The sequence below is a fragment of the Papaver somniferum genome, chromosome 3 (genome assembly GCF_003573695.1).
Source record: "Papaver somniferum cultivar HN1 chromosome 3, ASM357369v1, whole genome shotgun sequence".
Classification (NCBI taxonomy): Eukaryota; Viridiplantae; Streptophyta; class Magnoliopsida; order Ranunculales; family Papaveraceae; genus Papaver; species Papaver somniferum.
The window spans coordinates 152,421,823-152,438,909 of record NC_039360.1 but is presented as its reverse complement, the minus strand read 5'-3'; the positions used below and the strand labels follow the sequence as shown (position 1 = coordinate 152,438,909).

Genomic DNA, 17,087 nt, shown 5'->3' with positions numbered 1-17,087 from the left:
ATTGGATGTCTTATCAAAAATTAATTTTAAAACATCTTAAAGAAGAAAGAGACCCATGTCGTGCGGGTGAAAAACTAGTAATAATAATAATACACAAATCTCACCTTCTCAACTTGACAACATCCCCACCTTTTGACTATTTAAGTACTGCACTCAGCTATATATATATATACAGTATTTGCATCTCTCCCTGACACCGACAAAGCCAGCTTTTTGTTTTCCTCTTACGGTCTAAAATTAGTTGTTATTCTACTTTGATTCAGTTTCAAGCAACAAAACGGTGTGTTCCCCACCATCTTCACTCCATTGTCTTTCACATATAAACTAAAAACTTAACCAACTTCACATTACCCACAACAGAATGGCTCTTATCATCACTACAAGAAATACAATCTCTCTCATTCTCTTTATCTGTTTGTCATTACTTATCCCTCATCAAATCAAACCATGTCATGTCATGGATCAATTAGCTCTTCTTGATTTCAAGAAAAAAATCACTTATGACCCTTTAAACTTGTTGCAAACATGGATGCCATTGACAAATTGTTGCGCATCTTGGGAAGGTGTTGCATGTAACTCTAAAGGAAGGGTCATTAACGTTTCCAGACCAGGTCTTTACTCAACCAGTGATTTCATATCAGATACATCAATGACTGGTATTGTGTCATCTTCTCTTTCTAGACTATCTTTTCTTCAAGTTGTGGACCTTAGTAATCTCAAACCAACTTACTGGCTCGATTCCTTCCACATTTCGAAACTTAATCAAGCTTCAAAAGCTATACATTAGTAACAATCTTCTCTTTGGTGTAGTACCTTATCCTGTTTTTCGATCTTTAACTTCACTTGCGGAACTAAGTCTTTCAACTAATGAATTAGCCGGAGAAATTTCGTTCTCTATCGGCAAGTTGGGTTCACTAACTAAACTTGATCTTCATGCTAAACTTTTCTCTGGTAGTATTCCAGCATCCATCAAAGGTCTCAAGAATCTTAAGTACTTGGACTTATCAGAGAATCATTTAACAGGTAGTTTACCTACTTCCATTGGTGAACTCACTCAACTAAGTGTATTATATCTCAATCAAAACCATCTTTCTGGAAGCCTTCCTTCTTCTATATCAAATCTAGTGTCTCTACAGTTTTTTTAGAATATCGAAAACCAACTTACCGGTAATTTGCCAGTATCCATTGGCATGTTACCTAACATAGAGAGACTGATTTTTGAAAATAATAAATTCACTGGTAAACTTCCTGCAACACTAGGCCATTTAACTACTCTTGTTCATATATTTTTCTCAAACAATCATTTTTCAGGTAAGATTCCATCAAGTTTCGGAAACCTACAAAACCTTCAAACACTTGATCTCTCGAGAAATCATATCCAAGGTTCAATTCCTCCTCAGTTAGCTAAGTTGCATTTATTACAAACACTAGACCTGTCTTCTAATCCTCTTAACTTGGTGAGATTACCACATTGGCTTTCTAAACTCAATATGTTTCGCCTTAATTTGGCGAAAACCGGGGTCACTGGCAACCTTCCTAGGTGGTTTTCTTCGACGTCTATATCTATACTTGACTTATCCAGCAACCGTTTAAGTGGTAGTTTGCTCATTGGATTGGTAACATGACAAAAAAAAATTTCTTGAATTTGTCAAACAATGGGTTTCATTCATCCATACCATTAGAATTCAACAACCTTTCTCTTCTAATGGATCTCGATCTTCACTCGAACAAGATTACGGGCGACTTGGTCACCATTTTTTCCAAGAGTACTAAAGACCCGTTGGGTCATTATAATTCAATTGATGTTTCGCGTAACCGTTTTGTCGGTCCTATAGATGACAATGTTGGAGATGAAGCATCCATGGAATCCATTCAAGTGTTGGTATTATCTTACAATCCATTGGGAGGGGCAATACCAAAATCATTAGGGAAACTGAGTGAACTAAATAAGTTGGAGCTCAAAGAAAATGGTTTAACAGGTAAAATACCATCGGAACTGGGAGAAGCTAAGGCGTTAGCATCATTGGTCTTGTCCGGTAACAAGCTCATTGGTAGTATACCAGAGCAAGTAATAAACATGGGAGAGTTGACAAAATTCGATGTGGCAGTGAATCGGCTGAATGGAAGAATACCGTCCCATAAAGCAAAAATACCAGCCTCGTCATTTAAGGATAACCCTGGCCTTTGTGGATTCCCACTTCTTTCTTGTAAGCACCATTGAGGGAGTTGACATGTATATGCATGTCATCAAAGTTGGTTCAAATTTATTTCACGATTAAAATGTAATGGAATTTACTCCCTCCGTTTCTTTTTTATAGGCCGGTTTGGGATAGCGGGGAGATTAAGGTTTTTATCAGTCCGCCGTTTTTTGTGTTTTTTCCATTTTTCCCTTCAATCTCCATTTCATTTTCAGCATCAGCCTAACGTCAAATTCATCATCAACAATGAAATCATGTTAAAACTCAAATCGAGTAAAACCCATCTTCAATTCCATGAACAAAATCAGTGATAGAAGATCCATTTTCTCTTTATTTCTCTAAACTAGATCGAATAACATCTGTTTCATCTTCACCACCAACTGCAACAATTTGAACCCATGTGAATCTCGATTTCAATCATCACTTCCGTCACAACAACAGATCCATCGTCTTCTTAATCTGCATCTTCATCTTCTTCGGCAAAGCACCAGCGTCATCTACTTAATCGGCATCTCCATCTTCTTAATCAAAGCTCCGCTGATTCTATCCGTCTACTGCCAATTTAAATCAAACCCTAAAAATCTCATGTACACACTTACAAACCCTATTATGGACTGTATTTTAATGAAATGGTAGAAGAAAGGAAATGGTAAAAGCAAAGAGATGAATGATGCAGAGAGGAAGAGGCGGAAAGAAATTGAATTGAAAAAATTGAAGGGCCTCCTGAAAGTTGTGATCTTTTTGATGGGAAATGGGTTTTTGACATTTCTTTGCTGTAATGGTGGCGATGGTGTTGCTGGTGGTGTAGTGGTGGCAATGGTGTTGCTGGTGGTGGTTTGTGTGGGAGAAGATGAAGCTGATGGAGGCCTGTAATGGCGGTGAAGATGTATGTTTCGGTGAAAATGGTAAGAGGAGAAAAAACGTTTTTATGAAGGTTAAAACCGTAAAAGTGAAACCTAGTACCCTCCCAATTGGGATACCAGTCTATATTTTTGAAATGTCTATTTTAGGAAACCAGCCTATTAAAAAGTAACAGAGGTAGTAGTTAACTTGTGTTCTTAATCAAGTGTCATTACAGTATAATTTGTTGGACCCAATCATTGTTCTTTTCTTTTTTTACCTTAATTATGCCTCAGATTCCTTGATGATCTCCGTTTGAAACATAATTCGCTGCAGTGGAGACACTCAACTCAAGTATAACGGCTAGAAACCCCACTTCAAACGCGTGATATTTTTTCTATCATATAGTAATAACTTGGATCACATGAAGTTCACTATGTTAAATTTATTAAAGATATTCTTATACATGTATAGTAAAACCAAGCACAAGAAACAACTCTCCTACAATGGGACCAACCCGGTTATTACTTGCAATACATCTTAGCCGTACGCACTAGCAGAATCTGCAATACACATTCGTCATGGCACATTGTACCAAGAGTTGGTAACAGCAGATGGTTGCACTAACTTAAAACTCCACCCATAGTTTGTAATGTCACTACCGCTGGAAGTAGCTCTACTCGGACATGGTTGCACTAACTTAAAACTCCACCCGTATTAATCATTCTTATCTTTACTGGTCTACGGCTGAATTTTTTAAACTGTTACAGAAAGTGTATACCAACTACCAACCCATATACATAGGGCTGCGCTAACAACAACAAAAAACAAAAAAACAAAAAACTGCTTATGTACAAAGAGACCAGCACAGGTTAAAGCGGGGAAAGTCTGGATGGATTAAACTGGTACGAGTGGTGCAAATCTGTGTATTCGGATTTCGGATAGGCAAGTTAATTTGAAAGGAAAAAAGGAAAAAAAAAAATAATAGTAATATAATGCTCAAAATGGAAGTAGCTTTCATTGTCGTTCTATGTACATAAAACTGAAAACTGAAACAAAAAAGAAACCAAAAACTTTTCTGGGGTATATGAACACAGTCGTAAGTACCAATCTGAAAGTTTTACTTCAGGCGTCCCTTAGCCCCTCCTCTGATCTCTTTTTCTGCCCGATTTCTTTTTTCTTGAATTTGTTTTTCCTAGTGTTATCTTATTTTACATTTCTTTCAAGGACTTCGACGAGGTATAAATAAACCATTTAGACAACTACATACACTGGCCAATTTAATAAAAGAATTACACCCCCAATAATACATGGGAAAATACAAACAGCTGATTGATATATTAGACCACCTGTGCAAAGGAAATCAGAAGCAGATGTTAGTTCCCTTTATCCTTGAATAAAGGCATTATAGAGGAAAAATGTTTCAATACCACAATAATCACACTGTATACACACCTTCAGTCTTTACTCACAGGATACACTCAGCCTTTATCAGGAAGGAAAAGCAAAGATCCTGTCTGAAATGTTTGTGCGACATATTGGACACTCGGAACAGGCAAGTGAACATGGCTTGCACACTGCACAAAATATGCACGATACAACAAGGTTGATTACTTTTAGTAGTATGTTTGTGATTCAAGTGAATTTTGTGACAAGTTTATGAAGGGGTCCCGGAAAAAGATATGATATGAAGTCGACCTTTCACACCTCTAGTTTTCATTAAAGGACTGCATGTACGATTTTCCAGGAAAACCCACGATTACTTACAGCAAAAGTGTCGACAAGGAAGAAGTAGTGTTGCAGTTGGTGCTTCAAAACATACTTTACATACATGAGAATTTGTATCGTCATTCCCCAGGGCTTCAAGCTTTTTTTCCTTCATCTCTTGCATACGAGCCTATAAAGGTTAAGAGGCATTGTAAAGCACTTAGTACACCTTCCTCTAATAGTAAAAGAATCAAGAAGTTGTTATCAAAACTGAAGTGAACTAAAATTCAGTTTTACCTTCAGACGAACAACAAAAGGTTCTAGCTCAGATCCATCATGAATTTGTTTAGGTTCTATCTCCAAACCATCATTACCCGGTTTGAGTTGTAACTCTGAGCCATCATGAACCGGCTTCGGACTATCTGAAACTTGTATACCTTCAAGAATGTTCTGTGTATTGTCTATATTGTTAGTATTATCAGTATCATTTGTTTTCGGACCATCCACAAGATCTATTCTATCACCAGATATCTCCTCCCTATTCATTTCCGGTAACGCTCCCTTCTCTTTCTTCAACTTAGCAACAAGCACCCACATGCTTGCTAGATCGTTTTCAAGTGAAGCTTCTCTTCTCTTTCCCTCGTCTATACGCTTCCTGTATTCTTCTTCTGCAAGTTCTTTTTCAGACAGAGCTGCTTCAAGAGACGCCTCTCTTTGTTTCCTAGCCTGCAACTCCATCTTCATATCATCTTGATCGAGACTCCAATATTCAGCATCATCATACAAAGTTCCGGAATTATCGTTAACCTTGCTAGCAAGCCGGCCTTTTCTACCTAGCTTTGCGTTATCATTTTTGCTTTCGGAGTGCTTGCGCATTACACCATTACTGGTATGCATGCCAGAGTTTCTGGAGTGAATTAATTCTTCTGCAGCCACTAATTCTTTTGCTTGCCTTGCGCACTGTACTGAAAGCTTGGTCACTTCACCTGCCAAATTTTTCAGCTCAACAGCAGCAGCAGATGCCAACTCCTTCGCGTAAGAAGCTTCTTCAGCCAGTTTTTGATTTTGTACATGCAGTCCACTATTATCTTCTACAAGATAAACTTGTTCTAGCTTTAGTTTCTCATTCTCAAACTCCTGCTCGGAAAAAATGATATAATGAGTTGTCCACACCATAAAAGTAAAATATATACAGCTGATCATGTAAACTAACACTAACCTGAGACTGGACTTTCCTCCGCAACTCATCAATATATTCTTCATAAACACGTTGCTCAGAAGATATAGATGACCTGTTTCCGTTGAGCGTAGCCAATTGCTGCTCTAAGAAGAGAACTCTTTCGTGCAATTCTTTGTTTTCCGAACACTGGCAATCAGAGAATTGATCAAACAAAACATCAGTGAGAAATGCAAGTTGCTCGGTTATACCAACCAACTGAAGGAGCATGTATCATGGTTATTACCTTATCCTGCAGCTGTTCCTGGAGAATCCGATTGTCTGCGGTTCTTATCTGCATTCACAACTCACAGGAGTTAACCATTTGAAGTTAAGCTATTGTGAATTCTCTCAGGCTTACCTATTAAATTTCAACTGAAAGGTGATAAAGCTGATCAATATTGTAGCATAAAGCTTTGCTCAGATTTAAAAAAGGAGCAGAACAAAAGAACTGCACAGTCTAGTTTCCAATATATATCAAAATTATTAACGTCATGAATCAAGTACTACCTCTAGCTCAAAATCCTTCTGGCTGCACTCGCTCGTCAATTTCATAACCGTCTGTTTGTATGAAAAAATCACAGGTTAATTGGAGAGAACAAAAAAAAAAAGATCATCAAGCTTTGAAGATCAAAAGAGAAGACATAAATAAACATCAGAATGCACCTGCTGCATCTCAATGGATGACGCATTACCAACTGAAGCCTCAGTGCATTCACTAATGCGCTTCTCCAAGACCCTCATATGTCTTTTCTTTTCTTGTATTTCATGTTCCAAGTTCTTAATCTGCACATAAGAGCATTTCATTAAAAGAAAATCAACATGTCAGGCACAGAATCATATGCTTTACTGACAAAGTTCCTTAGCAGTAAACACACAATCAAATGAACCTTATGCTAAGTTAAGTATAACATTAAACTATTTGACCTGTATATATCAGTCCAAATCAAATGAAGCAGTAAACAGGTAAGAGGAATAAAATTGAGGCACCTCAAGGAAGAAACTGATATCAGGATGGCTATGAAGCTCTTGATGTGTGTTAACTGGGAGATGTTGATAGGAAACTATACTGGTTGGGTAACCCAAAGAAGCTAATTAAAGCTATTCAGGATACCATGCAATCTCATCCACCACAATTAGATGAAATGAAGGTCTAGAAGCAACGGCGAAAAGACGGAGGAACAATTAGATGGAACATGTCTTCCCAAGTGTGATTAAAATCACAATATAAATGATCAGGACTACCGAGAATGGGAATAAAAATTAAAACTATCCAATGTTTACTAGCAAGGGTAGACCTTTTCAGCAATCGAAACAATCATTTTAAAGTAATGGCATCATGGAGAAAGGACTCATCTAAATATAAAGGCTAAGTAGAATACTTAAACAGAAAGACAAACATAAACAGTTATACCTGTGTCTGCATTCCTTCGGGATCACTGGTGGATTGCTCCAGCAAACGCTTCAAGGTACTCGTGCTGAATGCAATCTCTCCAGCAAGCATTTTAACCTGTTCAACTAACAGATCCATCTGATCTGACATAGTCATCTCATCCTAATTTACCACATGAAAGAAAAGAATCAGGTTTGGGGTTTTAATCACGGAAAAATAATGCCTAGTAACATACAGCTAGATGTCTAGAACTATCCATAACAGTAATTAAACTGCAGCTTCCACACGTTTAAATACTGATTATCGTTATGTTAATTTGTGAACTGCGATAGAGAATAGAGAAACATAAATGACTCCGCTAAAGTTAAACTTATTTCTCGAGTACAGTCGGTGAATTCTTTGTTCAAGAAACAGCAAGCACATTATATGCGAGTATTTTGACTTTTCCAGCAATGTCATACTATCAAAGCAAGATCGGAGTAACATGCATAATTGAATAGAAAGGAAACTGGAACATACTGTTAACATTCTAGCACCACCGGCTATTCCACTGAAAAGGTCCCCCGCCCGAGTTGATTCTGTCAGTGATAGGTCCTCAGACCACTTGCTGGAAGACCTTTTGTGTTTATGATCGGAAATGACTTCTGATGGGACTGACAGAGCAGAAGATGGAGAATCTTTCTGGTTCTCACCATCTGCAAGTGATGGAGATCCCTCCCGGAAAGCATCCAATTTCTGAGAGCAGATTGCTCAACAGGTTAATATCACAATCATGCTTTCTTAATCTAAACAGGTTGTCACCATTGGTCAAAATAATATTTCAAAAAATTGGTAGCATGAGTCAACCGCAAAGAAACACAGAGACATTGACAAGGTGGTTTAATTCTCCTTATATTTGAGATAATTGGGTTAAATTGTCGAAGAGAATCTTTCTCCTTTGCGCAAATTTAGAACTTACATCATCTTCACCAAGAGAATGAGACCGTTGATGACTAAGAGTTGGTGCATCACTCAAACACCCAGGAATTGAGTTCTTTGTGGAAACCAGAATAAGCTTTGTTAGCCTTTGAATCCTACTCATGAGAGCTGCTTTTGCTTCTTCTTCCTCCTCTAATCGGGATTGCATTTTCACTTGACCCAGTTCTAACTGTTCAATAGAATCATATAAAACTGCTCAGAACCAACAAACAAAATTGAGATAATTTGTATTTGAGTACCAATATCTCTGGAAAAATATAGTAACATGTGAAAATGACTAATGAATAACAAAAATATCTGAGGAAAACCTGTTGCTTCAAGCTCATGATCTCCTCAAGATTGACACCCACGACTACTCCCTTTTTTACTTGGTCAAGTTCAAGTTTAAGCGTCATAATTTCCCGCTGATACTTCTTAATTAATGACTTCTCATCAATTATCTGAAATATCAAAGATTCCATAGAATTGTAAATCAAGTATTAATTTGACATGCATTCTCCTGCTAGAAAACGTTTTACTACACTGAGGACATGGGAATGTTGCAAGTATATGATAAGCTACCGTATTCCGTGAGGCATTGATTTCCACTCGCTTTGCCCTGCTTGCGAACTTCAGTGTGTTGTGAGTTTCCTCCATATTACTTGATGCAGGAGTAACTGTACATATAAGCTGTACAAGATCCGAAATTAGTAAGTTCCGCAAAAGTTTAGGTTGTGAAGCTTCAAGGCTCGAGCTACACATATTCAGATGTAGTTATTGTAAGCTTGCCAGGAAAGACATGTAGTAGGAAAACGTACTAACTCCTTACCGAAACATGTCCATGACCACTCAATGAGGATTGTAGAAGACGGGTAAGTTTAGAATCACGGTATGGAACATGATATGCTTTCCCCTCACTTAACTTGCCAATTACCTTCAGATTTCAAGCACTGATCAGGGTATGCGTGGGAGAATACATTGCAGACAGAAATTAATCAAGCAAATGGTTGTTAGCACTCACAGTTCCAAGAGTTAACAGACTTTTGTTTATAAAAGATCCCTCCTTCCTCCTAAGACCGGTTGTTTCGGTCTTTGAGCTCTCAGACCCTGCTAGATCAATTAAATTCTACAAAAAAAAAAAAAAAGGTTATTAAAATGTCAGGTAAGTGACCAATGTCCAGAATTATTTCAAGCTTCTAAAAATAATGAAAAGTTGTACCAGTTGAGAGAATATCACTCCGTCGTACTCATCACCACGAGCACTACTCTCAATCATCTGTCAGAAATAGACACAAACATCATTAGAGAAAGAGAGATAATAACAGATAATAAATATAACACGGATCAGTTATATTGTTTATCTTAGATCTTTTTTTTATCAGATTAGTATAATTATTAATAAAAGAATAACAGGGTAAATATATGTACCATAGTGAAAATGGTGTGGCTTCTGCTACTAAACAAATTAAAGTTATTTGAGCCCACATGACGATGCTCTGCCATCATGACGATCGAAGGTTAGAAATCAAAAATAAAAACTAACAAAACTATAACCATATGGCAGCAGTAATTTCAATAAGCTACCTTCTCCAGCTGCAATAAAAGAAAGTGCATGCCCAGGAGATAAAACCACTTCCTCCTTTATGCCCTCAACATAAGTACCCTGCAGCATAATTAACACCCAGAGAGGAGAAATGACACTCAACAGAAGGCTTCAAGCTGATAAAAAGTAGAATTCAAGAAACTTAAAATGACATAAAACGGTTATGACATGCAAGCAAAATGCTCACAAGTGGAACCCGTGTATCGAGTATATCGTTTCAAGTTAAGAGGTACCTAACCCATGATATGAAACTATGCATGGACGCTAATGTTTAAAAACCCAGCAAGAATCAAGCTTCAAACCTGTGAATCTTCTCTAACACGCAAGTTCTGTCCGGCTGGATCAAGCAAATCATTTATAATCTGAAAAAAAAAATATGAAAAATCACAAATCAGTCCTCTTTCATTAAACAAGCAGCAAATGCACTTCAATGACTACAAAGCATACAAGGAGACAACAACAAGTACCCAGCAAATAATGAATTCTCTAGACATAATTATTTTGAAGATGTACTTTTCCTAGTTGCAGGAGCGAATATGAGGCATATTGATGAAACAATGTTGACGAAACACCAACATGGATGCGTACATTTGATGGTCAAAATAACGAATTTAAGCATAGTGTTATCTACAGAATGACGGACCTCATTGTAAATTTCCAGATACGAGACGCGAAGTAAGAACTCTCTTCCTGGAGTCTGAAACCAAAATCACCAAAAGAAACTTGATAAGCAACAACATCAACAGATTGTTATGTACTACAACTAGTTTAAGGATTCAGTGAATCGCGCATCAGGGACTTACATCTTGAATTATTCTGAACACATCCTTAATGGCCTGCGGTATAATACCTGGACAATTTTGATCCCCCTACAAAAATTTATAAGGAAAATGTCAATACATCACATAAGAAGATACAAAAAACTTCCAGAGAATTTGGCTTCTGTCATCTTGTGCTGATGCTGTCCTTTTCAGGGTGTTGGCGAGTCCTCCTTTAATTTCTATCTCTAAAACGAAATCTACCTATTCTAAGTCATAATATGAGTTGTGCATAGCTTTAGCATTAATGTTTGTAATTCAGCATTTCTAACGAAAGTAACAGGTAGAAGAAAAACACAACTTCTAGAATCAAGGAATTACTTACATGCATGGTGTGTGTCTTCCCACTACTTGTAACACCATATGCAAAAACAGTCCCTATAATATAAATATAGTGTCATCATAATAAAACTCATTTAATCAAATACAAAATCCAACACCATTGGACTCTTGCATTATAACTCAATTAGAATTTTATTCTCAAGTCAGCTCAATTATGTCCATCGGGGAGTCGAGGAATGTGAAGGATGAGAGGAACCTTACCATTTATACCATCCATTGCAGACTCGATCACAGGTTGAGCAGCAATTTCATACACATCTTGTGTTTCTGTGGCTGGCCCAAATACCTTATCTACAATACAAAACAACAACATTAATGTAGCCATCAAGGATTCACATTTTCAAACAAAACCAGTTTAGATACACAACCAAAGTACCATTATAAGTTCCAATTTCCAAATGATAAAAACCATCCATACTAACCAAATGCATAAGCCAGAGCAGGATTAGGTTCATTCCGAACAATTTTATCACCATCAGGATACCAAGCAATTTCATCACCACGCTGAAATTCCCGCTCACTACACCAGCGGAATAAAACCCAAATTTCAAAATTTCTTAACCTAAAAATCCCCAAATTATAAAACTTAAAAAAATTCACAAAACACACACGGATCTAAAAAATATAAAGCCAGATCCATACCTCAAAGGTCTAAATCTAACAGTAACAGAAATACTATCTCCAGCAGCTGAAGTATCAATAGTATCAGGAATGGCATCATCATTAACAGCAACAATACTCCCACCAAAATCCATAGAACCTTGGTTGTACATTGAGTCAGATTGGGCTTGACTTGGTGTCAAAGCTAATGTATTAATTCCATTACCACTACCAGATCCATAAAGAGATGATGATGATGAAGTAGGTCTTGGAATAGTGGTTTTACCATTACTATTACTATTATTATTCATTACAAGTGATGATGATGAAGATGATGATGAAATTGAACTTGTTGATTTTGTATATCCAAATGGTGAACTACTTCTTCCTCTTGTTGACGATGTTGAACCTGCCATTTGATCAATCAAAATCAACTCTCACTCACTCCATTATCTCCCCCCTTTTTGAATTTCATAACTGAAAATGTACTTGAAAAACTCTATACTGATGAGTGATGATGAGTGATGAAGTAAAATTAGGATTTCAGTAACAAAGTATTTGAGATTCCTTCATTTTCAAGACAAACAAAGAAAGCAAGTTTCTTTTCTTTCTTTTTTTTTTTTTGCAAAACCAAGAGAGAGAGACAGAGAAACTCTCTACAGAGTCCGAGTTTGAAAGGTAGGGATTTTTCATTTAATTTTTATGTTCACCTTTTGAATATAGAACGACTTCAAGGACCTGAAAATAATAAATGCTTTTTTTAAGGATATAACATAGAAGATTAACAGTTGAAATTTACCTCTTGATGACGTTCCCTGGGGTTGCCTTGGGGAATGCCATGGAGTGTGAATTGTGAAAAGTGGAAATTTTTGATTTTTGATATTTTGAATATTTTAAGGGCGATTTTTATGGCCGCGCTTTTTTGGAGCCAAAAGTTCAAACGAATAATGAAGTCCTCGACAGCTTCAAAGATATGGTAACGAATAATCGTGGAGGCGTGTCGTTTTGATTTGGATGATACAAGATACAACACACTTTACGTGTCTACAGATTAAGAAACTTATAGAAATCCAGCGGTTCGGATAAGGATGGCATGGTAGGACTACCGGAAAGCTTAATGGACCTTGCTGTATGGAAACGAATGAATGAACGCGAAAATGTTGGACAGGAATATAGCGGCGAGGAGAGTAACCGGGGAATAAAAGTTTAGTTGTCGACTCCGATGTCTAGTTAGTAATTCTCCGAATTATTCCCGAATGTTTTGAGAACGCATCCGTACTGATCGAATCTGAATGATATTTCGAACTATTTGAATTCCGAACTTTATTCGCGGATTATATGGACCTCACCAATAATTTGCGAACGTATCCGAACTGATCGAATCCGAATGATATTTCCGAATTAGAACTCTCATAGGTAACTCTCTAACCAGAGTTTTGTTGATTGGTTTTTGTTTGATTTTGTATATACTATATATTTAAATATAATTATTCAGTTAAAAAATTTTATTGATAGTTGTTTAACCAGTGTTTTATGTGTTGATTTTTGTTTAAAAGTCTATAAACTCGTTTTATAATACATTTATGCGATTAAATTGTTTACTTCTTATTAAATAATAACGCTAAAAATATTTGTTTCCATCTTATAAATCATATACAAATAAAATTAGTCTCGTAATAAGGTCATAATACTTATCAATTTATCATATATGTAAGCCGATTTTAAGTCCCGAACTCACATTTATAAAACGAATATGCATGTACGTATGCCGTTCCGAACTACTATCCGAACAACGAATCATAGACCGAATTTTTGACCGAATCCGACCTATCTGAATCCGTATAATTCCCGTACGTATGTCGTTACGAACTACTACTCGTACCCCGAATTGCTAACTAGGCTCTGATGGCCACCTAGGAATCTAAGTGGGATCTTTATGATACAGTACATATGTGGACCGTATGAAAAATGATTGAGGTCTCCATTTGAACGTGAGTGCCTAGCCACGATAAGAACATTATGAACTGGCTAATAGTTACTAATAGGAAGTTTAAAGGATAATTAGACGATGGTAGACCCACATTATACCAAATTAGTCAAGTGTAATTTACCAAATTAGATGTTTGGGAGACGCTACACTGACCAGGAAATCCAGATACCCACAGTCCCTATGGCCCGCACCGAGGAGTTATAGGGGTGGGTTCTTGCGGACGAATTTCGGGAGAAAACCTCGTTACATAAATCATTTCTGTATTTCTCTGCTTACAACTCATATGCAAGTAAACAAGATCACGGGTTGTATCAGAGGTTAGAAGATCGGCTTTCTTTCCCTCGACTAGGTGAGGGATTTTGAACCATGACGAGAGGTTCTGATTTAGAAGCTGACTCTTGATGGTTTTTTTTTTTTTTTTTTCTTTGACAGACCACTTCATATATTGGGAACTACAGAACCACAGTAAAACAACGAAATCACAGTACCCTGTGAAAATGAAAAAGGTAGAACATTGACGGAAGTAACTGGTCAATCCATTTTTATAATTGTGATTTTGACTTTTGAGAGCTTCATATTAGGTGGTTGTTCAACATAACTATCTACATGGATAGAGATAATTAATCAGCTTGAGACGGATATATGGAACCATTGGCTGGGTCTTCTTTGTGAGCTTCATTACTTTGTTTGATTCCTGAGAGCAAATCTTATGGGTACCAATTTGTTCTAATTAGAGACTGTTATGGGTAGTTTTTACCCCACTTACACCCCCAACACGTTCATACACTCGTTCATATGAATGAGTAGTTGGTAGTTTGAAAAAATAAAGCTATCCCCCCGTGTATCAAAAAAATTTGGGTTGAGCGGGGACAGTCCCCCGTCCATATTATTTTTCACTATCTCACGCGGGACTGTCCCCCGTGAATGCTTAAATTCTGTTTTTTAAATTTTAAGTTTTCCCTCTCATTATTATTTTACTATTAAATTTTGAAAAAAAAAATTATTAACGGGGGATTGTTACCCGTTTGGTTTCAAATTTTTTTCTCACGGGAAACCATCTTCCGTGTAGTGCTCTTTTTCTTTTTGCCCATAATGGGTTCACTCGTTCATATGAGCGAGAGGTTCTTCATATGGACGAGTTAGTCTCCAAAACGGAGATTACCCATAGGAAATGCTCTAAAGTGCAGAGTGCATCATGTTTCAGGGTTTAATTACAATTGGCAGAAAGACGAAGGGTGGATGGGAATCCTAAACAATATGAAAATGGAAAAATAAAAAGAAAGGTGACGAAATATTAAGAAACGATACTTTTATAGTATGTGTAGAGTGGCATTCACGTTGTGAATGGGCAAGGATTCAGAAGGAAAGCTACCTAGCTGAGCCAAGTAAATAAGAACAAGATTATCAGAGAGAGCTGTCACTACCATGAATTTGTAGCGTCCACACATGGATCACATGCAACTCCCAATAGTCCAGATTTATATGTTTCGATTTTTCATGTTTCCTCCCTAGCTCTCTCTCGTCTCTCCATACCCAACGGGTACCCGAAATTGACGGGTACACGGTATTTTTAACGGGTTCGATTTTGGGTCCACAGATTTACGAACCGGCCCGGTACCGCTAAGAATCGGACCCGTCTTTTATTAGTAGGGTCTGGATCCAGTGATATCCGGAGGATCCGGACCCATTGCCAACCCGAAAGACGGAAAAAAAAAATCGGAAAACCGATCATTAAAACGGTCCATTTCCAGTGTGTCCGTGGGGTTATCGATATTCGTGTCTAATTAACGCTGATACATTAAAAATATGTTATTATCCAGAATTATTATCATGATTTCATGCACGTTATAATCATTTTTAATATTATTTTCTAAATTTTTTTTAAATAACATTTTAGCGCAAGTTTTTTATTTATTTTGTTTTCACGCTGGTTTATAGGAAAAAAGTATAAAAATATTTTCTTATATGATTTTTTATTTCTAAAAGGAAAGATTTAAACTTATAATTAAAAACAAAAAAACGAAAAAAAAAACTGTTGTAGCAGCGTTATCAAACCCGTTATAACCATCTTCATACACTTTATAACCGTTAGATAGGAAATTCAAATAACAATTCTTTTCCTTTTTCTATTTAACCGTTCGAACACCCGTAGCAAAATTTAGATTTCCTTGGACTTCGATTTTGTCCTAGAGTTTGCAAGCTAAAAATGCTAGTTCAACAGTTACGTAAATTGTGTGGTTTTCTGTTGGTATCCAAATTGCACTAAAGTTCGCGGACGGGAAATATTGGTTCGCAAACTATGCAATTTTAGAAGTTTTCTGTTGACATCCATCCAAATTGCAATACAGTTCACGTATTGAAAATGTTAGTTTACGAACCATGTAATTTCAGAGGTTTTACGTTGACTCCAAAATGTATTGAAAATGTTAGTTTACGAACCATGTAATTTCAGAGGTTTTACGTTGACTCCAAATTGTACTTGAGTTCGCGAACTAAATTTTCCTATTTGCGAGTTGTGGAAAGCACGTTTCCACTTTCAGATTTGTGTGATTTGCATATTCGTATGTACATCATGGGAAAATCTGTTTGTTTCGTGATCCGGATAGGTATGCATATTCATTTGCAAACCATTTTGGAACTATGCTAAGGGAGCCGGGTCAAAATAATCAAACCGGTATGCTAGCCAATACAGTTCTATGTTCTAGAACCAGTTAGTACCCAGACCAGTACGTGAACTGAAAAAGTTATGTGAACTCCGGAACCGAGAAAAGTCTTAAGTTTGCAAACCGGTACGTGAACTAAAAAAAATTTGTCAACTCCAGAACTTTGAGTTGCACCTAAGTTTGCAAACCGGTACATGAACTGTAAAAGTTCTGTCAACTCTGGAACTCGGTTATTGCTTATAAATTTGCAAATCGGTCCGCGTACTGTGACTCAACCGACTCACAAATGATCCAAGTAATTGTACCTTGTACATTTACCAACTATGTCGATTATGATTCAATTGTAATTAAATTATTTCTATGAAGTGATTTGCATTTGATCAATTCTCTAATTAACACTAGACTCATTTGATCACATGATTGTGACTCAAGATTAATGTCTTAGTGGACATGAAAATGAGTGTTAAGCTTTTAAAGTTCAAATCGGTTAATTTGGGCTAACCATGTTGAACATAGTCTTTATACACGGTTCGGTTAAGGTTTATCTAACCAGAGTGTATATCTTGTATAAGTGAATAAAGATTCAAAGCTTTCATCTAACGGTGGATATTGTTTGCTGGGTTCCAAAGCTATCTCATCCTAAATCTAAAGCAACCTAGGCTTTGAAGTCTATATAAGGGGACTCTTGGCAACTGGGATATTTGAATCCTAACACTACTTTTTGGTATGTCCTAGTTGTATCTAGAGTCGTCCTCTCCAG

General features: G+C 36.8%; 1 protein-coding gene and 1 pseudogene across 3 annotated transcripts; one reads left to right on the top strand and one right to left on the bottom strand.

Annotated features, from left to right (window-relative positions):
* The first annotated feature begins 361 nt into the window (after nucleotides 1–361).
* Nucleotides 362–2,221, top strand: LOC113360121 (annotated as a pseudogene).
* Nucleotides 2,222–4,008: 1,787 nt separating this feature from the next.
* LOC113357694 (kinesin-like protein KIN-7D, mitochondrial) lies at nucleotides 4,009–12,322 on the bottom strand. Of its 3 annotated transcripts, none has more exons than XR_003363834.1 (25): nucleotides 11,717–12,322; nucleotides 11,497–11,594; nucleotides 11,276–11,365; nucleotides 11,058–11,110; nucleotides 10,718–10,783; nucleotides 10,558–10,611; nucleotides 10,217–10,276; nucleotides 9,896–9,974; nucleotides 9,740–9,807; nucleotides 9,531–9,587; nucleotides 9,333–9,437; nucleotides 9,141–9,245; nucleotides 8,894–9,001; nucleotides 8,641–8,772; nucleotides 8,313–8,501; nucleotides 7,874–8,089; nucleotides 7,376–7,516; nucleotides 6,628–6,747; nucleotides 6,472–6,522; nucleotides 6,209–6,256; nucleotides 5,965–6,111; nucleotides 5,043–5,882; nucleotides 4,746–4,935; nucleotides 4,494–4,615; nucleotides 4,009–4,387 (listed from the first exon to the last, which is right to left on the bottom strand). XR_003363834.1 is itself a non-coding variant. In XM_026601130.1 (25 exons), the coding sequence occupies exons 1-24, from the start codon at nucleotides 12,088–12,090 to the stop codon at nucleotides 4,520–4,522; spliced, it is 3,363 nt and encodes a 1,120-aa protein (XP_026456915.1). In that variant the 5' UTR covers nucleotides 12,091–12,322; the 3' UTR covers nucleotides 4,009–4,387; nucleotides 4,494–4,519. The 3 variants fall into 3 exon arrangements, 2 of the variants coding, with proteins under 2 accessions (XP_026456915.1, XP_026456914.1); XM_026601130.1 differs by having other exon boundaries at nucleotides 4,870–4,935; XM_026601129.1 differs by having other exon boundaries at nucleotides 4,806–4,935; nucleotides 11,717–12,321.
* Nucleotides 12,323–17,087: the final 4,765 nt, after the last annotated feature.

Excerpts from the sequence above, each read along its gene's own strand:
- LOC113357694 (XM_026601129.1), bottom strand. The coding sequence starts at position 12,090 with ATGGCAGGTTCAACATCGTCAACAAGAGGAAGAAGTAGTTCACCATTT. Across the intron at positions 9,246-9,332 it reads GTCTGTTAACTCTTGGAACT|GTAATTGGCAAGTTAAGTGA; the intron begins GTGAGTGCTAAC and ends TGAAATCTGAAG. Across the intron at positions 6,257-6,471 it reads AGAAGGATTTTGAGCTAGAG|ATAAGAACCGCAGACAATCG; the intron begins GTAGTACTTGAT and ends TTGTGAATGCAG.